The sequence below is a fragment of the Phalaenopsis equestris genome, unplaced genomic scaffold (assembly GCF_001263595.1).
Source record: "Phalaenopsis equestris unplaced genomic scaffold, ASM126359v1 Scaffold000600, whole genome shotgun sequence".
Classification (NCBI taxonomy): domain Eukaryota; kingdom Viridiplantae; phylum Streptophyta; class Magnoliopsida; order Asparagales; family Orchidaceae; genus Phalaenopsis; species Phalaenopsis equestris.
In genome coordinates, this window is record NW_018165040.1 from 2,787,703 (window position 1) to 2,814,803 (window position 27,101).

Here is a 27,101-nt window from a genome sequence, read left to right on the forward strand (position 1 = left end):
GTAGCTCATCGTTGCAACCTATGTGACCAACCACATCCTAAATAATTAATAGCTCATGCAACTCCCAACTCCAGCCTCTATGGCCTACATACGTTATTATGGTTCACCACTTCGACTTATCTGACCAACTAGGAAATAAAAGGTCCACAACTCATGCAGCTTTCCACTCCAATCTCCATGGCCTATGAGCGTTATTGTAGCTCACGAATATGATCTACATGAACAACTATGTCTTATGTAATCCACCACTCAAGCAACCCCCAACTTTGGGCTCTGTAACCTACAAATGTTATTGTAACTCATCACTACGAGCTATGTAACCAATTATATACTACATGATCCACAACTCATACAACTCTTAACTCTAACCATTATGACTTACAGACGTTATTGCAGCTCATGCAACCTCTATGACCACGACTGATGTAACTGACCACGACATATGTGATCCGCATCTCATGCAACTCCCTACTCCGATCTCTATGGCTTATGGACACTATTATTTCTTTCTAAAATGAGTTACATGACCAACTATGACCTATGTGGTCTGCAGCTTATGGAGCTCCCAACTTCGGTTTATATGACATAAATGTGTTATGCAACTCATTACTACTACCTATGTGACCAACTATTGTCTATGTGGTCCACAACTCATGAAACTCTTCAGTTCAACCTCTATGGCTTGCAAAAACTACTACGACTCTCCACTATGACCTACATGACCAACTAAAACTAATGTGGTCCACAACTTGTGTAGCTCTCGACTTCATCCTTTGTGGCCTGCAGTCATTATTGCAGGTCATCATTAAAATCTATACAACCAACTACATTTTATGTGGTTTAAAACTAATGCAACTCTCAACTCCAGTCTTTGCGGCCAACCGACGCTCGTGAAGTAACCCTCAGACATTCATGGCCAACTATTACCACAAGTTTCAAAAACAACATCCACGACAACCAAGTCTATTTCTGAGTCTATTATAGTTACCAAGAACTACATTTATTGTATGTCATATGCGTCTGTTAAAACCAAACCACTATTATATTTCTACAGTTCTATCTTTTTTAAATCAAAAGAATAGTGAACCTATGTACTCAAACTTACATAATGGATTACTTCAACTGAACTAGGTCCCATGGTTTCTTCCCTTTTTAAGATTCTTCATGTACAAATCATGGTGTCTTCTCCCACTTGCTTATCTATTATCTGTGTGTTGAATTTTTGTACAATACTAAGACGTTAATTTATCACTCTAATTTCATGAATATCCCAACACACAACAATCGTAATATTTTTTCTATTTTAAAGAATAAAACTTGATTACACGGATGTGGATAGACCAAATAAATCAGTAAATTAACATAACAATTAAACAAATTTGGATTGACCTAATTATTATTAGTTGGATTCATGTTTATTCACATAACCTAAGATAAACTTATGATTAATTTGATTAATATTTGAGCCGAGTTAAAATAGTCATGCATACTATTAGGTAGGGGTGTAAATGAGTAATGCTGAGCTCGAGTCATTCTTTGATCAAGCTCTGCTTCTTTGTAAAAGTACAAGTTTGAGAATTTTGAATAAAATTTTTTATGAGAGTTCTCTGGAGAAGCAAAAGAAAATGAGGTGCTATTACAGCTAATTGGAGAAGGCATCTCCATGGCGAGAATCCGACTAGTATAGCCAGCTTGCTAACGAACAAGCCGAGCCTCGATTAGCTCGAGCACGTGCCTTGATAAGCTCGAGCAGGCTCGATGAGTCTTATCTAAATTAAATTAGCCATATGTAGGATTTGTGTTAGACAGTCCATAATAAATTGTTTGACTCATATAATAAAAGGGTTAAATTTAAGTTGTGCCAGGACAATTGAGTGCCCAATAGCCCTTCAATGAACCGGGTTCGATGGCGGCTTTACCGGCTCAACCGGTTCGATAAAAAAATCGCGAGAACAGAAGACAAAACGAGAACAATGCGGCTTATCCTCGGCCACGCCTCACATTTCGCCATTGGAAGAAATCAGACGCTGCTCTCCTACGAGCTTCCATTTATCACTTCGGGGAGGAAGAGCTAGGTTTCCACCAAACCTGCTTCTTGATCCTCTAGGTACGCTGCATCTTCACCTTTTAGCTTTTATTTTGGTGATTAGTTGATCTTCTTGTAACTGTTATGGTTCTTTGCTTTCTGTTTAAGTTTTGTCGATTTAAGGTCGTTAAATTTATAGTGGATGCGATGTATTATGACATGATTTTCAGCTGCATGGATCTGGTGTGGAGATCTGATGCTTGTTAGGGAATATTGAGATTTGGCCTTTTTTGAGATTAGTGCTTGTTCTGGAATGTTTAGTTGCTTTGTGAATGTGGGGTAAGGGAGAAGCATGTTAGGGTTAATCGTGCAATTTCAAGTTTGGAATACTTGGTGGATATGCGGTTATGCGGAGTTGCAGGTTGTGAAAAGCAACTTTTATGGTTCTACTAAGTTTCTCTGATGATTTATGCCATCCCTGCTGTGCATAGATTTGGTTTTTCTGCTATTCAGTTATTTTTGGTATGCAGTGCCAGGGCTATGCTTTGTTCTGTCTGTGAAATTTTGATGAACGGATTAGCTGCCTGATGTAGATCTTGTGCTATGGCAATGGCTGATGTTTTTATTTTACTGCTAAAGAGCTATTTTGGTTAGGGTTCATTAAGGCAACAGTTAAAAACTGCGGACAACAGGATGGTTTCAACAAAGGGTAGACGTATTTTGAATCACTATAATTTCATATCATATATTAAATATTTTTTCTACTGATTATTATGCCCATCTCCTAAATATTTTTTCGATTTTTTTAGCTTCTCACTGCTTCTAAGCCATTTGCGAAAAGCATACACAACATTGTATTAATTGTTGTATCTTATTTGTATACTTACTTTTGTTCTTAAATTTTATATAATATATAAATATCTTTTACTTCTCTTCCTCATTATTTCTTTTTTACATTTCCTTTTTTGTTTTTATCTTGTGCTTCTAATTTATTCTATCAGTGGATTAAATATCACTAGTTAGTCACCTCACGAGCATTTAACATCCAAACATCTTGTCTCAGAATTTCACTCATATTGTATGTTCTTGTGCTTGTTCTCAAGTGGAATATAACTTATTCTATTGGAATGTTAGAATAAAAGATGGCTAGTGAAATATTTGACATTGAACCAAAAAAAAAAAAAAAAAAAAAAAAAAAAAACAAATATGATGACATTCATCTGTCCATGGTTGCCCACAAAAACATATCCATTATAATTGTGGATGGTACATCATAATTCTTTCCTTCCAATACCCTAAACCTTGTGAGAAGTATAATAGAGGTCCAAATAATGAAGTATGAGTCTAGGAGGAATAGGTATTAAAATCCTTGACCTGTATTTGCTATTCATAGAAAAACGGTATTATTTTGGCACTGCAATACTTTTCTCCAATGTCATTGTGTTGTTTCCTTTAGTGTTGCTCTCCAAACTAACTATGCTTGCTTTCCACACCACCATGCTACACCACTACAATTGCATCACACCAAAGCAGTTAACCATGAGCACGAAAAAAGAAGGCGCATATATTTTTTTCTTTTTTCATCTAAAATTGTGATAGTTTTTTCTCTCCATTTAATTTCCTTTTATTTGTTGTAATTATAAGATCCATTGCATCTACTTTTTTCAAGTTGTAGATTCTTATTTGATTTTCTTTTAGGCTACACCAGCACCACCAACAACAAGCACATTCTTCATACATCTCTATAAATTCAAGAAAAGTTGAAAATTTGGAACTTATTTTGAATTGAAGCTAATTCATATTGTCAAAACATTAAATGACTCATAGAAATTAATTGTGTGATACCTCCTTATTGCCCATGGAGTTAACTAAGGCTTTGCATAGCCTTAGCTTGTCTATTGCAATCATATCCCCTAGCATGCTATTGAAATAAGTCCATTATAAATATGACCTGTTTTTAATGTTTCTCAAGTTAGATTGAGAGTTTAAAATCTCATTTCTTTTTGTAAGAAATGGATGAATTTGCACAATGTTAGCTTGATTAAGAATTCATTTTTTGCAAAAAATGGATGATTTGGTACAATGTATGCTTGATTAAGAATTGATACTATTCGAGAATGATTCATAAGGATATATATTTTTTTTTGGTAGAATGGCTATAAGATGACTTATGTTTAGTATGAAATAGGAAACCGAAGTGCGTTGGGAAAGTTATATTTGATTTGATAATTGCCAATTATATTCTAATAATAATCTCACACTTTAAAAAATGAAACTAATGCTTAATTATTTCAAAAAATGGAGCCATGAACCTATTTATACTTGAGAAAGAAAATTTCATTCACAAATTATAAATTTTCAATGTAAGTTTTTAAGAGACAAAATTTATATTCTTCAATTGAGCTAAATTTAATAACCGGATTAGCTATTTAGTTCCATTAAAAAGAATAATTTAAAAATTTTATCGGAGTTTAAAAATATATCATGTACTATCATGGAAACTTAGTGGAGTGAAATGCAAAAGGTTATTAAAGAAATGAAATGTTTTTCTATAGTGGCTAACGTTAAATATCACTTTGGCTTATTATAGTTGTAAGAAAACTTGAGATTTTATAGCAAATTAAAAGCAAATACTTTTGACGATTTTTCTCTTAGATTTAGTATTGCAGACATAGAGAAAAGTATATAAATTAGTTAAGGCAACTGATAATTTAGAGATAAGTAAGAATATTGATCAGGTTGGACGCATTTAAAGTGAAGTAAGAATATTTTATTTAAAGATAATGACGTTTAATAAATATGAAAATTTAAATTTGAGAATTATTAAATTGTGTTTTAGTGAAAGAAATTGTTTTGGAGGAGGATGAAAAAGTAATAAAATATATTTTTCATTGATCACAAGAAGTTGAAGCAAAATTAGCTTTAAAGAAATACATAGAGTTACAACCTTAGGTCCAAATAAGTTGAGCATTGCTTGGAGAATTATATGGCAGACTGTAGTGATTTGCCAACAAGTTTTTTTAAATAGAATTTTGATGACTAAACTGATATGTAATGGTTGAAGTAGTATTTGGTATTAATAATTAAGATTAGAGGTGATATTTAACATTGCGGTAAGTATAGAGGAATAAAGCTTCTGAAAGTGAGTAATGACAATTACACTTGGCAAAGTACGTTAACAAATGAATAATCAATGTGGTTTTATGGCAGGTGCACTTGTTTTGAAAGCTATTCATGTGCTCTCATAATTGATGTCGAGGAAGAGAAAAGATTTTCATATGATTTTATTAATCTTAACAAGATGTAATTGAATACTATATGATTTCAGTTGGCTGCCTTAATAAAGAAATCTATGTTTAAATAGGATGCTGAAGTTATTAGAAATACTCATGATCGAGCATTGAATGATATTATGAATAGTTGAGTAGTGAACAATGTGTTTTCAATTACAATAGAACTGTGCCATTGTTCATTATAGAATATAGGTCTTTCATATTATTTAAGCAGATTTTTATAAAGGATATTCAGGGTGAAGTACCTTGATGTATGCTTTGCTCAGGACACATAATTTTACCTAGTTAGACTTTTACTCATACAGATGAAGATTTAGAACTACCGAGAAATTTAGACGAAAATTAACTTGGAATTAGTAGAGGGGAGAGAGTATATGATGCACTGTTATAATGAGTGTGATAATGATAATTATTGACCAATATTATTAGCAAATAAATTGGTACTTCAGCATGATAAGGCTAAATATATTGGTTATATTATATAGTTAAATGGAGATATATTATAATGAAGCATCAGTGATTAAAATGGAGAAGTATCTCAAAAACATTTTGTGATAATGTGATGAGAGGATATCATGGTGGCTTAAATATAAGCTTTCTAAATTTGCAACAAGGCTTACTATATTCTATGATTGGAAAATAAAAAAATATCATTGGTAGACACATATGACCATGTTAAGATGAATGTTTGGTAAGCCTTGAAATAATGCATGGATGAATGATTATATTAGAGCAATAATTGGAGTTGCATCTATTGAAGATAAAATTGTTGAAAATAACTTTTGATGGTTTGCTTATATATAATGAATGGTTGAAAGATGGGTAGTTAAATTTAATGATAGAGGATTCTAAAGGAAAGGAAGTGTACACTGACGGTAATTTAATAATTGTTCATAATGATTTGCATGGACTAGGTTCAACTTTACATGAAATAATTCATGAGAATAAATATAAAATAAGGATTCACAAAGCTGGCTACGATCAAATTAGCATGTGAATAGTAATCAGTTTAACAATGTGAAGAGGAATCTTATTAAACTTGATACATTTCTTTTGTTGAACTTTTATTATCAACCTTGTTTTATATCTCTTATTTTCTTTGTGCTTTTCTTTTATCTTGAAAATTCATTTATTATGCAATTTTCTCTTTTCCTTTCATAGTTGAGTTAATGTCCGGTTGTTATTTTTATTGGAGTGCATCTCCTCTTCCATTAACTATTTGCATTATGACTAGGTTCAACTGCACTGAAACTGCTCACCATGTCCATAATCATAAGAGCCAAGCAATTATCCTCTATTTTCACTCATATCATAACAGCCTTTCTTTCTCACTTTCATTTGTCTGTAAAAATTTTCCTGCTTCATTTACTTATAAAACTTACTGTGTCTGTCTCTCTTGAATATGTAACATTTCACAACAATTGCCAAGTGCCTACACATTATCTTTTTTTATATAATCTTATATGATGCATCTCTCGAATTTCTTAAAAGTAACAACAATCGTTGGCGCTTCATTTTTTTTTTATTTAGTATGTCTGACTTGAGTAACGGGGTGAAGATGGCAAACAAACATTTGCAACAATTTTTTTTGCTTAATGCTAATCCAGACTAACAAAATTCACGATAAATTGTTGATCTTCCTTTTTTTAATAATGATGACTTCTAAATTTGTGTATGCCCATAAAATCATCTGTGTAGAATTTTGTGCTAACCCTCGAGAAAAAATGGAGATGCTCCTTAACAATTGCTAGTAATGCTAGCTTTGTTCCGACATTTTGTTTATCCCAAGGCCACGTTGGGGTAAAATACCACGTATTGCTTGTCCTGAATTAGACCATTTTCATCTTTCACAGTACATGGAAAGTTTATGGTAGATGAATTAAATCAAATTACGTTAGTCAATTACTTGTCCAAGAAATCTGGTAAATCACACCGTTTGAATCTGCATCTCAGCAAAGTAGCTGTCCATACTATTGATTTAAGGGGCATTTACGTACATACCTTACATCTAAACTTTGATTTTCACATTTATACTCCCCGAATCTTTCATATCAATGAAAAAATCATTTTAACTTTTAAATGTGAAATACACCTTTTCATGCATAAGTAAGGTGATATATACATAAAAATTGAACTTTAGGTGTTAGATATGTAAATTTATAGGAATTGAGTGGTTTGAGTGGTATGTATCTAAATCTTCCTTGATTTAATTTTACAATTATACAGTTCGTTGGAAACAAATTTATCAACGGGAAGGAGTTTTTACAGCTAGTTCTGATTGTCCAATTCATTTTATTGATTTGACTGTACCTTTTTGTCATACTGAGATTGATTTATTTCATCTATTTTGCACGCTTCCAACTGATTTATAAATGCCTCAGCTTGTACCAACTAATTATGTTGAGGAATCTTTTTGCGTATTTTCTGACCTCAGGTACATATCTGCAATTTCTTCATACCCATCAATCAAGATGGCTGGGGCATGCGTTCAATCTGTCACCCTTCCAGCTGGTTTGGCTAGCATTGGCCGCAGTCGAGGCTCTAGGGGTTCCCGAAGAGCCGCCAGGATGCTCTGTAGTCCCCGTTTATATCCTCTTAGGTTCCAAGGATATTCTGGATTGCGGTATTCTAATGTATTAGATCATAATTCCAAATCTGGATATGCTTTTCATTCAATGGTAGCGGCTTATATCTCCGCTCCAAAGGGAAAAGCTATAAGGGGCGTTGCTGTGGCTATGTTTGAGCGTTTCACAGAGAAGGCCATTAAAGTTATCATGCTTGCACAGGAAGAAGCTAGAAGATTAGGGCACAATTTCGTAGGAACTGAACAGATATTGCTAGGTCTTATTGGTGAAGGAACGGGGATTGCGGCTAAAGTTCTGAAATCCATGGGTATAAATCTGAAAGATGCTCGGGTCGAAGTGGAAAAGATTATTGGGAGAGGCAGCGGGTTTGTTGCTGTTGAAATACCATTTACGCCACGTGCAAAACGGGTTCTAGAACTCTCCTTGGAAGAAGCCCGTCAACTAGGTATGTTATGAATTCTTTTATATCTCTCGCATCCTTTATAATCATTTTTTAAGGGGCATTTACATTCGCAACACACAATTCTGATGCATTTACATTTCTCAAATCTTTTCTTTCATATTTACACAAATAACTCTGAAATCTTTAATATCACATAAAAAATAGCACTATTAGTCTATTATCACTCTTTAAAAGTGAAATACACCTATTCATGCATAGGTTTAAAGCGCCAAAATGCTATGTATGTAAATATGAACGTATAGCCGTGAGATATGTAAATACAAATGAATTGTGTGCTTGGTATGCAAATTTTACTTTTTCTTTTTAATTTTATATTTTGAGCAAGGAACTTGAATGAAACTCACTATAGCTCAACTTTCTTTAAAAAATTGCAGTCTTCATGAATAAAGATAGTATTTTATCTTATTTTGTAAACGAGGATAATTAATTTTGGCATACATCTTAGGATTTCCAAAACCGTAGCATATATTGAAATTTTGGTAGTCTGCCGCAGTTGTTCATGTATTTCCAGTTTCTTATGCGCCAATCACAAGTAGTGGAACTAGATTAATAAGAGTTGATCTAAATAAAAAAAAAAATTGACTCATTATCAAATTTAGCCTAATTTTGCAGCATTTTATTTTATTTTATTTATATTAAATGTAAAATGAAAAGCACGATGTCATTCTGAATTTAGTATTTGCTTTTATTTTATATACCTATGTATTGTATAAACGTTATGAATGATTGATGAATGACATTTGATTGCTTGTTGAGCCCATTGATTGCTTTTTTCACATTGTTTTAAATTGCATAAGGAATTCTTCCAATCTATGTATTCAAAGTGCTTCTCCCAATTTTGTGTATATGGAGATGTGAATTCTTTTAATTTTCTTACATTTAATTTAGTGTCTTTTTTTCCCTCCATTTCTCAAGAATTTCCAAGCTCCATTTGCTCTCCTTATTGACTTCACAAGTCCATATGTGCAAGAAGAAAAATCTGACAACCACTTTATGAATTTTGGTATTAGAGTTAATTTTCTGTTATTTATCCTCATTCTTATGAATTTATGTGTTTTACCTCTAGCCTTTCTCTACTCGTGCCATATCTGATGGTAGGAGTAAGAAATTAAAGAGAGTGAAGTGAAAGAAAGCACACAAAATTAAAGAAGGTAATTGAAAAAAAAAAAAGGAAATTTGCTTTGATGCTAGAATGGGTGAACTTGTTGGATTTTTCTTTTTCATTATCCAATTGGTGAGGAGGTTGGGTATGAGGTTTTTATGGAGTTTACGAGGAGTGGGTTGTGTTAGAAAATTCTTGAAGGATGAAACAATCACATAATTAAACTTAAGCAATATTGAAAGAAATAATTTTGCATACATAACTTGAAGAGTGCAAGAAGAATTATGCATAAACTTTGACCAATTAAGAAAAAAACAATGGTATTAATATGTAGTAAAGTTTCATTTACCAGTCATTCGTAATGTCAATGCGAGAGGTCTTATACAAAAGAAAAAGCAAACCCTTATTAAGGGTCATATCATCTTCATCATTATATACAACCATTAAAGAATTTGGCTGAAGTAGTATACTCCTTGGTTTCTAACATGCATGTCTCAGCTATCAATCTTAGCTGATGCATTTATAATGAATTTCTCTATATCCAACCTAGTTTTGGGCTTATCTAATAAAAGTATGGGATTGGTTTCTATTCTTTTATTAAAGAACCCTTGTTCTAGTTCTTGTCTAAAAAAATGAAAATAAATGCTGGAAAATTATGAAATCCGAGCATTACTTTTGTAGTTTGTTTGCCAATTTTCTTGTCAAAATCTGGCCTTAATAAAATAATTTCCAATGCCCGAACCTGTATGCTTTGGTTTTAAGATCTCTGAGTTGTCTTTATTTACCATCTTTCTTGTATTTTCAATGGTATATTTGATGAATATAGATGAATGAAATTATATTTTTCTATCTAAATCAAATGGATGTGTTCTCAAATAGAAAATTGTTCCATTCTAGGTCATAATTACATAGGTTCAGAGCATTTACTACTTGGATTGCTTCGCGAGGGTGAAGGTGTGGCAGCTCGTGTGTTGGAGAGCCTTGGAGCCGACCCAAGCAATATTCGGACACAGGTATATTTTTGATTTTGGGCATTTACATACATAGCACACAATTCTTATGCAGTTATATTTCTCACACCAAAAATTTCATGTTTGCAAACATATCACTTGAATCTTTAGTATCACAACAATAGCACAATTATCATTTTTGAAAGTGAAATGCACCTTTTGCTGCATAGGTTAATCACCAAAGTGCTATGTATGCAAATATGAAAGTTTATCTGTGAGATATGTAAATATATGATAATTGTGTACTACGTATGAAAATTTCCCCTTGATTTTTTGGGCGAACAATGTTGATGTATTGAAAACTTCTTTCTGATTTTTTGTGTTACAATTAGGTTATTCGGATGGTTGGTGAGAGCACAGAAGCTGTTGGTGCTGGAGTTGGAGGGGGAAGCAGTGGGAATAAGATGCCAACACTTGAGGAGTATGGCACTAATCTTACGAAGTTGGCTGAGGAGGTATAGTTTGTTTTTAGAGGCATTTACATTTTACATACATACCATCCAATTCATATATATTTAAATATATAACACATAAACTTTCTTTTTTTACATTCCACCACCCAAATCTTATACATCACATCCAAAAATACCATTATTATAACTTTTAAAAGTGAAATACAGCTTTTCATGCATAATTAATGTGGCATATATGTAAAACTTAATGTTTAGGTACTAGATATTTAAATACATAGTAATTGAGTGGCATATATATTTAAATCTTCCTCGTTTTTAATATTAACCGTTCTGTTTTCTCTGTAGGGTAAGCTTGATCCTGTTGTAGGAAGGCAGCAGCAAATAGAGAGGGTTACCCAGATTTTAGGTAGGCGAACAAAGAATAACCCTTGCCTAATTGGAGAGCCTGGAGTTGGTAAAACAGCCATTGCAGAAGGGCTAGCTCAACGCATTGCAAATGGGGATGTGCCAGAGACAATTGAAGGAAAGAAGGTATTTTTGAACTGCTTTGACGAATTTTATGAATTCACGTAGTTGTGTAAAAAATTGTCCAACACTTACAACTAGATCCGAGCTACTCTGTGTTCAAGTCGACTCAAATAATTTTTAATCAGGTTTGGATAGAGCCTGGCCCAAAACTGATCCCTTAACCCGAAATTAACTTGAAATTGACTCGAAATCTACCTGAATTTGATAAGAATAGTTGTTATGCCCTATGCTAAATGGGTTAATGCCGGGCCGTGTTCTAGTTGGACTTTCTCATCTTGTTTAGTATTTGGGCCGAGTTTGTGTCAAGTCGTTTCGGGTCGGGTTAATTACGGTCTAAACCCGAACTAGAAACAAACTTGATTTGACACTTTTAAATTCTCATGCTTTTCTGTATTTTAATCTCCACCTTTGTGCCTTCACAGCTTTATTGCAAAATTCTTTTTTTTATTTGGGCAGACTAGCTCCCAGTTCTTATGTCTTTACATATCTCACATTGTAACTTTTATATTTTTAAGTATAACACTCAAATTTTCAATATCACATCAAAAAATAGCATTACTATCATTTTTTAGATGTTAAATACTGCTTTTCATGCATGGATTAACCTCACCAAAGTGTTCTGTATACAAATATGAAGTTTCTGTGTGAGATATGTAAATATATTGAATTATGTGCTAGCTTTGTAAATTTCCCTTATTTATTTTCCCATAATCCAATTGCTTGTCTGCAGGATGTCATTTTAGTCCCAGAGTTTTTAAAAGTGCCAATTTAATTCTCAGATTCTTTTAATAGTCCCCACGAAGGACTGTTTCAACCCAATTTAAAGAGTTTGGAGATTAATTTGACACTTTTGTAGACTTTGGGACTAAAGTGACCCTATGTAATGAGTCAAAAGAATTTTGACACTTTACTCTCTTCAATTATATTTGCAACATTTAAAGTTTTTTTTAACAATTTTCTTCTACCACACTTGCCTTGGTTTAGAGATCATTTTTCTTTGTTTCATACGCATTCAACTATACTGAATTTGTTAAATTTTTTGCCGGAATTATTTAGGTGATCACTCTTGACATGGGCCTTCTTGTTGCCGGCACAAAATATCGTGGAGAATTTGAAGAAAGGTTGAAGAAATTAATGGAAGAAATCAAACAGAGTGATGAGATTATACTCTTTATTGATGAGGTCCACACATTAATTGGAGCAGGAGCTGCGGAGGGTGCAATTGATGCCGCAAATATCTTGAAACCTGCACTTGCTAGAGGTGAACTGCAGGTAATATAAAGTTTATTGGAAATTTTCATACACAGCACACAATTCCTTTGTATTTACACATCAAACACCTAAAGTTTGATATTTACATTTATAAAATTTTGGTGTCATGAAACCTATGCACAAAAAGATATACTTCACTTTTAAAAAGTTAGTAGCGGTGATATTTTTTATGTGATATTAATGATTAAAGTCTAATGTATTTAAATATGAAAGTTTAGATTTTAGATATGTAAATACATAAGAACTGTGTGGTATGTATGTAGATATCCCAAAATTTATTAATCGTCTAGTCCTGTATGTTTTAACAATACACTCGGCTCCAGTTAACCTTGCCATTTTTTATGGTAAATGTTGGAGGCCTTGTCTTCTATTCTGCAGGAACTTGCCTGCCTTGCTATTTTTTATTTTAAAAAGTTTTACATGCATATACCGCTCAATTCTCATGTATTTACCTATCTAACACCTAAGCTTCAATTTTTACATTTACGGCACCAAACCTATGCATGACAATGTATATTTCACTTTTTAAAAGTTAAAGCAGTGGCATTTTTTTTTGTGATATAAAAAATTTGGTCGTTATAAAATTAAATAATGAAGTTTAGATTCTAGAAATGTAAAAAATATAAGAATTGATGCTATTTATGTTTATATATGCCTTTTTTAAAATAAAATATTGAATTTATTTTGTTCTGTGTCAGTGCATTGGAGCCACTACACTTGATGAGTATCGAAAGCACATAGAAAAAGATCCTGCATTGGAAAGGAGGTTTCAACCTGTTAAAGTACCTGAACCAACAGTCGATGAAACAATTCAAATTCTAAAAGGACTTCGCGAGCGCTATGAAATTCACCACAAACTTCGCTACACGGATGAGGCTCTCATTGCTGCTGCACAGTTATCTTATCAGTATATCAGGTTTCTTTGGATTCTTCTTCTTCTCTCTATTTGCTATGCTCTTCTAAGCTAATTTTATCGGTATATTTTTTGCATGCTTTTATGTGTTGGAAGATTTACATCGATACCTCTCAGTTCCCATCCAGTGAACTTGCATATTTAACACCTAAAATTCAAATTTTTTACCTATGCGCCAAGGTTAAAATAGTGTTAGTTTTGATATGATATGAAATATTTAGGTGGTATAAATGGAACAAGTATAATTTATGTGTTAGAAATGTAAATACATAGGAAGTGGGTGGTATGTATGTAAATTACCCTTATTTGTTTTGCTACTCTTGAATGGTCTGCATCTCTTAGCCTTATGTTGTGCCATGGCTTCCATTTGATTTTCTTTTGATTTTATAATTTCCGACCGTGTCGGTCATTCATTTGCTAAATTCATCGGAAATTAGCTTCCTTTTTTCTGAATAATGAACAAGTGGATGGACCACGTATGGTAATGAAGATTTGACACGAGTGGGAGAAAAAGGAAGATTTATGTATATACCACTCAATTCTTATTTATTCACTTCCAAACTTCAAATTTTACATATATGCCATCTTACCTATGCAGGAAAAGATGTATTTTCTTTTTGGAAGATTTGAGAAGTAAAGTTTAGGTGTTAGATATGTAAATGCATAGGAATTGTGTGGCATGCATGTAATTTTCCCAAAAAAAAAAAAAGATAGAGCAGATTACTTCCAGATTTTGATCCAAGTTTTTTTGGATATTTTTGTATGAAACTTTTTATTTTCTAAGACTACGTGTAGCTGTTTATTTGTTCCCTTTTTTGCACGATGCATTTTCAGCTTTACCTGGGAGGTGTTGAAATTCATTATGCTATGAAAAAGGACATTCTCATATTCCCTCTCTTTCTACCACCTTTCTCTCTCTTTGTATGCAGTCTTTTTAGTATAGTCTGTAAATGATGATGCTGTATAGTCCCTCCCTCTCTCTCTCTGTCTCTCTCTCTCTCTCTCAATGTGTACCTATATGCTTTGGTGTTCTCTTTTTGAGCAAAAATATAACCTAAGATGCTTATCATTTCATTGATACTAGTAGAAAGGATGGGTTGATAATATATTCTCTGAAGATTTACATACATATCATTTAATTCCTCTGTATTTACATGTCTAACACCTAAACTTTAATTTTTACATGCATGCCACCTTATGCTTGAGAATGTGTATTTTACTTCTTAGAAGGTAAAATGATAGTAGTTTTGATATGATATAAAAGAATCCGGTGGTAACTGTAAAAAGCAAAGGTTAGGTGTAGATATGTAAATGAATAAAAATTAGGTGGTATGTATGTAAAAATGCCCCTATATTTTTTTTACAGCATGTATTCTTTAAAAATTCAAAATATATAGCCTTTTTCAACTTACTCTAATTGAACTCAGATTGTGCCTCCTCTTTGATGTAGATTGTGATAAAAGCTCCATGGTTAAAAAAGTTGACTGCTGTTGTTTTCTTTTTTCTGTTTTGGTTTTAGGGTGAAGAAAAATCTTGGGGCATTTACATACATACCGCCCAATTCCTATATATTTACATATCTAACTCCTACACTTTAAATTTTACATTTATTTCACCCAAATCTTTCATATCGCATAAAAATATCACCATTTTAATGTTTGAAAAGTGAAGCACATCTTTTTATGCATAAGGTGACGTGTATGTAAAATTTGATTTTTATGTGCTAGATATGTAAATGCATAAGAATTGAGTGTTATGTCTGTAAATCTTCCTCTTTGCATATACAACTTGGAGTGTTCTACGTGCATATCCTGGTTCTAGAGAGCACTAATCTTCCTCTTTGCATGTACAACTTGGAGTGTTTTAATCAACCTCACAATATTTTTCATTCATCAAAATATTCCGTTTTAGTTATTGCTTGTCAATCTCTATTTACAGAAATATGATTGCAAGAACAAAACCAATTAATTTAAATTAAGATTCAACCTCATCTATATTAAAATTTAATCTTTCTTCCTCTTTATGCATATCACCAATCCCTTTTTCAAGAAGCTTCCCCAATGATAAGATAGAAATATGGCTATTCTTTTTTCCCAAATTGCATATCTATACATTATCAATTAATTTTCCATACTATAATCTTTTATTAATCTGATAAATTACTATATTCTCTCAGCGATCGATTCCTACCAGATAAAGCGATCGACTTGATTGATGAGGCTGGTTCTCGCGTTCGACTTCGACATGCTCAAGTAAATACTGTACAGTAGGTTTCTTACTTCAGTAATTTGTGCCCCGGTCTTCTCATTGTTATCCTGTTCCACCTGCAGCTCCCTGAGGATGCCAGAGAACTGGACAAGGAGCTCCGACAAATCACCAAAGATAAGAATGAAGCTGTTCGCAGCCAGGATTTCGAGAAGGTACTATGAATTTTCTCAGAATTTTATTTAGAAGATTTACATAAATACCACTTAATTTTTATATATTTATATTCTTAATATCTAAACTTCAATTTTTGCATACATACTGGTGATATAAATGTAGAAACCAAATCTTGGTGTTAGATATGTAAATACATAGGAATTTGGTGGTTTGTATGTAAATGCCCCAATTTATTTTACCCATGAGAAAAGTGAGTCTTTCACAGCGAGCCATTTTAGTCTCAAAATTTATAGAAGTATCGTTGTAGTCTGATTTTTTTTTAATATTGTTTGAAATAATCGGTCATAAGAACTATTTTAGCCCCGATAAAAAAAAAATGAATTTTACATATGTAACATACAATTCTGTTGTGTTTACATTTCTCGCATCTAAGTTATACATAGCATTTTGGTGCTTGAAATATATGTATGAAAAGATGTATTTCACTTTTTAAAATATAGTAATAGTACTATTTTTGATGTGATATTAATTATGTGTGAAAATATGAAAGTATAGGTGTGAGATATATAAATGCATAAGAATTGTGTGCTATATATGTAAATGCTCCTTAAAAAAATCGGGATTAATTTAACACTTTCATGAACTCTGGGACTAAAAAAGATCGCTTCTTTGGATTGGTCCTTATTATCTTAGAGGAATCTTTTTATGCATACCATTCACTTTCTATGTATTTACATATCTAAACCTAAACATTAATTTTTACATATATTCCATCTTATCTATGCATGAAAGGTATAATTTCACCCTTTTAAAGTTAAAATGGTGGTACTTTTGATGTGATATGAAAGATTTGGATGGTATACATGTAAAATGTGAGGTTTAGGCCTTAGATATATAAATACACAGGAATTGGGTGCTAAGTTTGTACATGCTCCTATCTTTGATGCTTATTTTTCACTCCACCTTCCTGTTTCAGGCTGGTGAGTTGAGAGACCGAGAGATGGAGCTGAAGGCCCAAATCTCTGCCCTCATCGACAAAGGCAAGGAAATGAGCAAAGCCGAGAGTGAGGCCGGCGACGCCGGCCCCATCGTCACCGAAGTAGATATCCAACATATCGTATCCTCCTGGACCGGAATTCCCGTCGAGAAGGTCTCCAGCGACGAATCCGACCGCCTTCTCAAAATGGAAGAAACACTTCACCAGCGCGTCATCGGCCAAGACGAGGCCGTCAAGGCTATCAGTCGCGCCATTCGTCGCGCTCGTGTCGGCCTAAAAAACCCTAACCGCCCCATTGCCAGCTTCATTTTCTCCGGCCCCACTGGCGTCGGCAAGTCGGAGCTTGCCAAGGCCCTTGCCGCCTACTACTTCGGCTCCGAAGATGCCATGATTCGCCTCGACATGAGCGAGTTCATGGAACGCCACACCGTCTCGAAGCTCATCGGCTCCCCCCCCCGGGGCTACGTTGGCTACACCGAAGGTGGCCAATTGACCGAAGCCGTTCGCCGACGTCCGTACACCGTTGTTCTTTTCGATGAGATTGAGAAGGCTCACCCGGACGTCTTCAACATGATGCTCCAGATCCTAGAGGACGGCCGGCTCACCGACAGCAAGGGCCGAACCGTTGACTTCAAGAACACGCTTCTGATCATGACGTCGAACGTCGGCAGCAGCGTGATTGAGAAAGGAGGGCGGAGAATCGGCTTTGATCTAGACTATGATGAGAAGGACAGCAGCTATAACAGAATCAAGAGCCTGGTGACTGAGGAGCTGAAGCAGTATTTCCGGCCAGAGTTCCTGAACCGGCTCGATGAGATGATCGTGTTCAGGCAGCTGACGAAGCTGGAGGTGAAGGAGATCGCCGACATCATGCTGAAGGAGGTGTTCCAGAGGTTGAAGACGAAGGACATTGAGTTGCAGGTGACTGAGAGGTTTAGGGATAGGGTTGTGGAAGAAGGGTATAGTCCGAGCTATGGGGCGAGGCCATTGAGGAGGGCGATTATGAGGCTTTTGGAGGATAGTTTGGCTGAGAAGATGCTTTCTGGGGAGATAAAGGAAGGGGATTCAGCGATCGTCGATGTCGATTCGGATGGAAATGTTACGGTGTTGAACGGTAGCAGCGGCGCGCCGGAGACGATTAGTCCGGCGATGTCGATCTGACGCAATGCAGCTTTTCGGCGAGATGGGGTGTGGTTTATGTTGATGTAGAATGAATGTGTAGTAAACTGGTTGTAAGACTTTTAATTGAGTGTGGAGAAGAGGGTTCTATGCAACCTGGAGATGAGTTCTGGGGTTAGGTTTAAATAGGGTTTAATGAAATAATAATGCAGTTAGGTAAAGTATGGTGAATGATGATGATATTTTTATAGTTAAAAGTTTGTTGTTTTAAACAGTGCAATCTTTTTATTTTGAAGGTGCATATAACAATTCTTGTATATTTACATTAATAGCACTCAAATTGTTTTATTCACATTAAAAATAGCAATTTCATCAACTTTTTAACTCAAACTTTTTGATACATAGATTTATAGCTGAAGTTGTACATGTTAAATGTTAGGTGTTTGATATGTAAATTCTAAGAACTGCTGTAGTTATATAAAATTTCCCATTTTTAAAGGAAAAAATGCGCATGCAAGGTTTTCTGATAGTTTTTTTATTTAAATAATTTTTTTATTATTTTAGATCTTTTTCGTGAGTATTTATATTACATGTTTTCAAAATTTGTTGTTTTATATTGGAAATAATCTTTAATTAATTTATTTTGGTATGTTGTGTTAAAATAAAAAAATTAGAAATAAAATAGAATATAATACGATATAAGTAGTCATTACTAAAAAAAAAATCTAAAAGAAGTTTCAATATATAAAGTTATTTTATTCAATTCGTGACTTGCAAAATAATATAAAAAATCTGATTGCTTTGTGAAAAGATTAGTCCGCTTCTACATGTTGTATTACTGCTTGTTCAATTGCTAGACAGCTTAAATGTATGATAATCAATTACTACGACGTGCAGTACCTGCTCTAACAAATTAATTTTTGTTTGCAAATCAATATAAACAATGTAGGAGCCTGCAATATATAAAAAATACGCATACATATCAGTCAATTTTTATGCACCTAAATTTCAATTTTTACAGACATGCTACTTTATTTATGCGTCAGTATGTCATTTTCTTGGAAGTTCAAATTATAATTTTTTTAATATGATACTTAATTTTGGGTGGTATAAATATAAAATATAAAATTTTGGTGCGAGGATATATAAATACATAGGAACTCAGCATGACACATGTAAATACCCTTACTATGTGATTGCGAGCATAGCTTACATTATATGTTGAATGCCTCATTTTTTAAAAGAAAGATATATATCTTCTTAAGTTTATGGAAAATAACAGCATAAAGAATATATTTTTCAGCATTCAATCAGGAACACCCACCAAAATTTTCACAATAGCTGTACCTGAGTCCATATATAATACCCCAAAGAGTTGACTTATTTCTCAACTATTTATAGAAAACAGACTAGATAGATTATGAGAGAGAGAGAGAGAGAGAGAGAGAGAGAGAGAGAGAGAGAGGTTTGCTCATTAAAAGAAAATCAACAAATAACCAAGAAAAAAAAAATAAAAATCAAGCGTAATAAAATCTAAATCTTTTTTTTTTTCTTGTTAATGGAACTAAGTGTCAAAATAATTTTGACTATTTGAAAGGGGATCATTTTAGTTTGAGAGCATAGAAGTGTCAATTTAGCCCCAAATTCTTTTGATATAAAACTTACTTAGACTCACTTTAAAAAAAAATCAGACTAATTTATTTGACTATTTTTTAGACTCGATCGAACTAAAATAACATTATATAAATAGTCTAGGGACTATTTTGACACTTCACTCTTTTTAATGTGTGCACGCGCACTTATATGCGCACAGGCATGCGTGTACCTGTGTAGGAGGGCTCTTGCTTAAAAAAAGTCGGGCTATTTAGCCCTTCACAGATAGTTTTTTAGATAGATAAATAAAAAAAAAAACACTCAATGGTAAAGCTATTAAAATGCTCAACAAACAAGCTATTATACTTATATGTTAATTAAAAAAAAAGATAATAATACACAAAAGAGTAGTTAACATTAGATGAGCAATTGTGTTCAAGAGCTATGATCCATCTCACTGCGAGAAGCTTCCCACAGTCGCTGCTCAATGCCAAGTTTTCTCAGCTCCAACAGACCTCCTTCAACTGCACGGAAAGAAACTCACGCGGAGAATTTCATTGTAACAATCAAATCATGTTAGCTTTAGTACTAAAGTTCTCTTCCTGTAGTGAAGGGTATTTTTGATGTGATGCTAAAAATTTGATTGATATACATGTAAAATATGAATGTTTATGTGTTAGATATGTACATACATAAGAATTGTGTGGTATGTATGTAAATAATAGTAATAATAAGAGTAGGTAAATATGATTTGGAATATGCTGTAGGAAGATTTACAAACCACCCAATAGTTAGGTACCTATATTTCTAGAAATCATAGTTCAATTTTTACACACATGCCATCCTACCTATGTATGAAAATGTGCATTTTACATTTTTGAAAGTTATATCATTGTTTTATAATTTTATTTTCTTCTTCTATTTGAACAATAATGTTCACCATTATATGAATTAGATTGTACGTATTGTGTAGTTGCTTATTGGGACGTTACAAAATTCTTATAAATTTTCATCTTTTGTATATAAACTTTAGTATTTACATGCATAACAAGCAAATCTTTAATTACACAAGAAAAATATCACTATCAACTAATCTTTAAAAGGGAAATACATCTTTTCATGCCTAGATTTATGACACCAAAGTATTATAAATTAGATATGAAAATTCAGGTGTTAGATTTGTAATACATAAGAATTGCATGTATGTAAATTTCTCTAAATTATTTTCGCATATTTTAACATAAGTGCTAGCTATTTTAACTAATATAATATACAATAAATTCTTGCTTGCATATATTTACAAATGTGAGCAAAGATTAAAAGTCAAGCATATAATAGTGTTGTTAGTTCAACTTGGCAATCCTATTCTGGGATTCCATGGATGATTGGGGCCAAGTGCAAATAGAAAATTTACATACGTACCACAAAAATTTGATATTCATAGCTATGACACCTTGGTGCTATAAATAGGGCTGTTAACGATCTGATTTCGAGCCGAGATGGGGTCGGTTCAAAATTGGCTAAAAAAAAATCGATTCAAAATTTTGGCTCGTAGCCCAGCTCGTTTATTTCGATCAGATCTTAATCTGAGCCAAAATTTGAATCAATTTTTAAGCAATTAACAATTTTTGAGCTAATTTACTAAATTCACAGCCATGCGTGATTAACGATCCGATTCCGAGCCGAGCTGGGGTTGGCTCGAAAAAAATTCGATAAAAAAATTTGGCTCGTAGCTCGACTCATTTATTTCAATCCGATTTTGATCCGAGGCAAAATTCAAATCAATCTTCGAATGATTAACAATCTTCGAGCTAAACTGACACCCTAGCTATAAACCTATGCATAAACATATGCCTTTGATTAATAAAATATTAGTAGAAGTATATTTTCGATGCGATGTTTAAATTTTAAGTGTTGTGAATGTAAATATTAAAGTTCAGTGTTCGATATATAAATACGGAGGAATTGGGTGGCAAATGTCAGCTATAATGTTTTCATCAACAGGAATCTTGAACGAGCATGCCTAAAAAGATAGCCCAAACAAAGCTACTAGAAATGCAAAATTTATGAAGTAAGATCTGCACACTCCGAGCATAGATAAAAAATTAAAAAATAATAAAAACGGCGGGTATAAAGGGCCAGTTATAAGAGTTAAGAGGAGAACTCACCATGAACCGCGTCATGAGAAGTAGGGGATTCACCTGAGCGACCAATCCAAAACTGTAGCCTTTCATCCGCAATCTCTTCATCCACGCCATGGGATTTGGCTCTTCTCCAGAAATATGTAAGCCATGCCTGAATAAGGTGGATGATAAATCTTATATTTTTTAAAAAGAGCAGTTGCATATATACCACCCACTTCTTATGTCTTTACATATTAACACTTATACTTTTGATTTTTTTACATTAATACCACCAAAATCTTTCAAGTCTTATAAAAAATACCGCTATTTTAACTTTAAAAAGGTACAATACACCTTTCATGTATAGGTAAGGTGGCATATATATGTAAAAATTGAAGTTTAGGTGTTTGACATCTAAATACATAAGAATTGAGTGGTTGGATGTAAAAATTATTTATTAATTGCAATAAAATAATATACAAATAAATTACTATTGAATCAAAATGTGTTTAGGCCAAGAATTATTAAGGGTAGACCATGCATTTTACACTAAGATACTCCTAAATCATTAATATCCCTTTTGGGATTATATTATATATTAAAGTGCATTTTTAAAAAATTGATATTATTTTCTCTCTTTCATAATAAACAAGCCGGTTCAAACTAATAAAAGTAAGCTCGACGAGCTAAAGCTCAATTAATTAATCAAGCTCAAACCGAATGTGACTTAAGCTCGACTCGTCTACACCCCTAAAAGACACTATTATATTAATGCACAAAGATGCAACATTTTGTGTGAATCATAACTTCTATATTTAACATTTAAGAAGAACATCCTTACCTCTTTGAACAAAACATCTTCAGACTCCTCGTCGCTTAGTTCTGAAAAGTGAAAAAAAAAAATGAAAATGGTTACATAACTTTGATTCAGTCTTTAAATAGCACAACAGCAACTAAGAAGCATAGATCTCCAGGTTCTCCATATCTGTTACAAATAAATGCAGATATAAAGCTAAGGTGTATTGTATTAGCCATTGGCGTTATCTAACAAGAAAATAAAACAATCAAGCATAAGTGGTTAACTTGTTCTGAGTATAAGAGTAGATGTGAGATCAATGACCAATCATAAAAATTTCACCAAAAGTCATAAAATAAATATAAATTTGAATATTGTTAATGTCATGTCATCCCCTAGAAGCGCCAAGCTATGACCAACCCAATTATGACGAGAAATAAAGTCGACCACAACGTAACCCAATTACTGTGAAAGGCTGATAAGAGCTGACAACATCTAAAATGAAGATTATATTTACAACATGAAAGTTGAGGACAGAATGAGAAGACCAGAATTATTGGGCACAATAATCAAAACAAGAGCAAATATTATATGCTTGCAAAAAAATAAATAAAAAGTTCAACATATATTGGAGAGATTAAGAATTAAAATATGATAAGGAAAATAGTAATAACAAATGGAAGGAGAAAATTATTGAGTGAGTAAGGCTACGGATAGAGTTATTGCTATTAAGCGAATGATCAGTGAGGGGATTACAAAAATAGTTAGCCTGTGCGCAGTTTGTTGGATAAAAAGATAAGTTAAAGAAATGGTTTGAGAAAATATAGAGAAATATTAGAATATATGTATGAGGAAGGGAGAATAATAATTAAAGGTGATTAAACGGATATAAAGGCTCTAACTATGAAAGGGTTCATGGAAGGCAAGAAATAAAACATAAAAGCGAGGGAAGAAACTATACTTGATTTTGTAGTTTCATATGATACTTGCAATACCAAACACATAATTTAAGCAACAAGAATACTTTTTATTTTACTTTCAAGGTGAAGTCGTCACATAATAGATATATTTTTTTCTAAGATAAGAAGTAAAGATAACTTTATTTTTTTAGGATTTCAGCACTCTGATTACTTGTAGATGGTAAACAAACTTTAAAAATGATAGTTTTTTTTAACTTAACGTGTGAAAATGAAATCATTATTTGAGAGAGTTTGTGAAGTTTAAAACCAACATCTAGCCAAATGATAGAATCTAACAAATTTTATCTTCTGTAGATCATACTTTCTAATATTGAGCAACCAAAAGGTCTACAAAATAATTTCAGGAGAAGAATTGATTATATAATATCAAAAAATGGTTAAAGATCTACCTCTCAAGAGTATAAAAAAGAGGATGGAAGAAATAATACCCAAGATGAATAGTGGAACTTTAAAGGTAAGAAATTGTAATTCATTTACAAAAAATTGCTAAGATTTAAATAAGAAAATATGTCAATGTAATCGTTATGTTGTTGAGATTTTCAAAGTTAGGTGGATCATGACAAAGTAGAATTAAAACATAGATTTGATCTTTTAGGAATAAACCTTATAAAAGCAGCGGATATGGTTGATTTTTGTAAATCTAAAAAATGGGTGTGGTTTTATAAAGTTTTATTTGATTTTTTATAATGGTTAAGCACAAGATGCATCCTGAAGTCCCCTTGCATTGCCTATTCTTAAATTAGTTAATCTGCAATGGTAAGAGGTATATCTGAGAACAGTAAACTCCACTTCAAAAATGGGCATTGAAGTATATGCTTTTAACAAACACATAATCCACTTTCGTAAAATGGATTAAACATAACAATGATAGTGTAGATTAACAATGATAGTGTAGATTAACATAAAATAGATTAACAATCCATAACAAACACATGTATCTTACTAATAATGATAGTGTAGATTAACATAAATGGTGTCAATTTCCTAATCATATGCTGCATGATTGAAAAATACATGGAAATAAATTAGTACTGAAAAGTGTCTATCCTCATAGAAGGCATAGTTTAGCACTACAGCACATACAATAGCCCCATATATGATGATAAATTTCAAGAATTCTCGTGTTGTCAGATATATATTAAATCATGTTTGAATTGTGATTCACAAAGCCACATAAAACTCTAATCAAAATTCAACTTTACTAAATGCAAATAAACATCACGATGTTTATACTAAGAATAAATAAACATTGCTAAAAACAGGAATAATTAAAAAATAAAGGTGAACTTTTAATGGACTTTAAAGAAACACGTGTTAAAATAATCAAAGATGAAGTGAATGTTATTACCGTAGGCATCCATGAACTTTGGATCACCACCGGGTGATTTAAGATCTGGACAAATCATCAAAAGAGAATATTAACTTTCTAGTCAGTCCTAGAGAATAAATAGCCGTTATTGTGCCCAGAAATTGAAAATTGCCAATATCAGAAAGCTCATAAATATGCAGATATATAGGGCACACACAAAATAGCTAATTGTAGCATGCTAAGGATCATCTTTTTCATGAAAGGCAATAATTGACAATGCCAAAGACATCATTTTCATGAAAGGCAATAATTGACAATGCCAAAGAAGACATTACTAACAACATTCATAACAAAACAAGCAGTTATTAGGAACATATCAAGAGCTATAAAGATTGAATACAAAAAATTCAAATTTTCTTCGTTGTCCTATGAATTTAAAAAGCTGACTCATGATAAACCAATTTCCCGACATAAATTGGTAAAGTTTTTCCTCGCGAGAATGACTCCACTGTCATTGATCTCATACATAAATAAAGAAGGAAGGTTTACATGCATACCACTCAATTCCTATGTATTTACATTTCTAACACTCAAACTTCAATCTTTACATACATCCCACCTTAAACATGCATGAAAAGGTGCATCACTTTTAATAGTTAAAATGGTGGTATTTTTTACTTGACATGAAAAATTTGGGCAGTATAAATGTTAAAAAGTAAAGTTTAAGAGTTAGACATGTAAATACAGAAGCAATAGGTGGTATGTATGTAAATGCCTCAATAAAGAATAGCTGGATAATTGGACAAATTACATAATATAATTACAATTTTGTTATTCTCATATTAGATGGCCAGCTAGAATATGAGTAAAAAATTAATCACGCTTTCAGAACACTATGAGCTAGAATAATGCCACTGATAACGGCTACATGCTTCAAAAAGACATGAAATAGTATAATTTTTTATTTTTTGTTTATTCAATTCATTAGATTAATAATCATCTTTGGTAATAATATGCTTGAATGTTTTTTAAAAGCAAAATTGCATACTCCAGCCAATAAAAAGAATCGCCAAATAATATAAAAATTGAAATACAAAATTAAAGATAACATGATGATACGGGATCCTACTCTTATTTATCATGCTTTACTTGTAATCTAGTGAAACTTGGAAATGACAATAAATTTTTTTCTTAAAAAAATATTCTGCATGTCCTGATGAAGAAGAATTGAAACATTTAATCCATTTATGCTTTGATACCTTGAATACTACTGTCAAAAATCATAAATCTGATCATAATTCGGGCCGCCATCATTCTCAACTATTAAATATCATAAAGAGTAAAATGGAAGTTAACCCAAACAACAAAGGTATAATAATATTATTGTTGAAATTCAAATAGGAAATTACAACCAACCAATTGAGATAGGAGTTAGCAACAACACGATAAACGGGAATCTGAAATAATGACAGATGACAACACCAATTCCGACAGGGAATGTGGTGACGATAGGCGAGGGTTCAGACCTCTAGAGAGGTAGAAAAGAAAGTTAGATGAGTTGGAAGGAAGGGTGGCAGCAAGGGGGCAATGTTGACAACAAAGGGAGGTAAGAAATGTAGGAACAACGACAAGGCGGTCTATTCTGTGGCGACAAGGGCAAGGGGTTGGAAAGAAGGTCCAAGAAGGCTGCGCGGGATAAAACAAATGCTTAGGATCAAACCAAATATGCCTCAAAATACATATTAAGCTATTTAAAAATTAATTCAATTCAATAAAATTAAACACCTACATGTGCTCCGACGATAAACCAAAGTTCTTAAACTTTTTCGTCTGAGAATACTATGTGGGTCAAACATATGCTTAAGCTAATAGAAAATTTGTTCGAAAAACATGCACATAATTCAATATGTCGTAAGTCCCGCACTTTAGCCAATCCGACCCTCCTCCCTACAGGGAATGGTGCCGATAAGATTGAGCCCCCACTGCACCAATATGATCCTCCTCCCCATAGGGACCGGAGTCGACAAAATTGAGCCACCACTAGCTAGTTAGATCCTCCTTATGAGAACAGGAGTTGACAGGACTAATGCTCTTAATGAAGTCTAAGTAATTAACCTCTGATGATGGCCGTGTTGGGCCTATTTTAAAATTATATCTCAATATCTATTTTGAATTCAATTATTTCAATTATTGAACC

General features: G+C 32.9%; 2 protein-coding genes across 4 annotated transcripts in view; one reads left to right on the top strand and one right to left on the bottom strand.

Annotated features, from left to right (window-relative positions):
• Nucleotides 1-1,989: 1,989 nt before the first annotated feature.
• On the top strand, nucleotides 1,990-18,383 carry LOC110029630 (chaperone protein ClpC1, chloroplastic). The gene is made up of 10 exons (XM_020732002.1): nucleotides 1,990-2,107; nucleotides 7,754-8,349; nucleotides 10,367-10,482; nucleotides 10,812-10,934; nucleotides 11,238-11,423; nucleotides 12,477-12,692; nucleotides 13,391-13,608; nucleotides 15,782-15,857; nucleotides 15,936-16,025; nucleotides 16,964-18,383. Exons 2-10 carry the CDS (start codon nucleotides 7,791-7,793, stop codon nucleotides 18,143-18,145), a joined length of 2,766 nt encoding a protein of 921 aa, XP_020587661.1. The 5' UTR covers nucleotides 1,990-2,107; nucleotides 7,754-7,790; the 3' UTR covers nucleotides 18,146-18,383.
• Nucleotides 18,384-20,035: 1,652 nt separating this feature from the next.
• Nucleotides 20,036-27,101, bottom strand: part of LOC110029631 (coiled-coil domain-containing protein SCD2-like) — a 78,651-nt gene continuing 71,585 nt past the window's right edge. For 2 of the 3 annotated variants that reach the window (XM_020732004.1, XM_020732003.1), the window contains exons 14-17: nucleotides 24,944-24,988; nucleotides 22,661-22,701; nucleotides 21,865-21,991; nucleotides 20,036-20,220 (exon numbers count right to left, since the gene is read on the bottom strand). In XM_020732004.1, coding sequence (XP_020587663.1) covers nucleotides 20,132-20,220; nucleotides 21,865-21,991; nucleotides 22,661-22,701; nucleotides 24,944-24,988 — 302 coding nt within the window. In that variant the 3' untranslated portion in view covers nucleotides 20,036-20,131. Of the gene's footprint in view, nucleotides 20,221-21,864; nucleotides 21,992-22,660; nucleotides 22,702-24,943; nucleotides 24,989-27,101 lie in introns of those variants that run through there. The other variant, XM_020732005.1, reaches the window with a different exon arrangement.

Excerpts from the sequence above, each read along its gene's own strand:
- LOC110029630 (XM_020732002.1), top strand. The coding sequence starts at position 7,791 with ATGGCTGGGGCATGCGTTCAATCTGTCACCCTTCCAGCTGGTTTGGCT. Across the intron at positions 11,424-12,476 it reads AGACAATTGAAGGAAAGAAG|GTGATCACTCTTGACATGGG; the intron begins GTATTTTTGAAC and ends GGAATTATTTAG. Across the intron at positions 16,026-16,963 it reads GCAGCCAGGATTTCGAGAAG|GCTGGTGAGTTGAGAGACCG; the intron begins GTACTATGAATT and ends TTCCTGTTTCAG.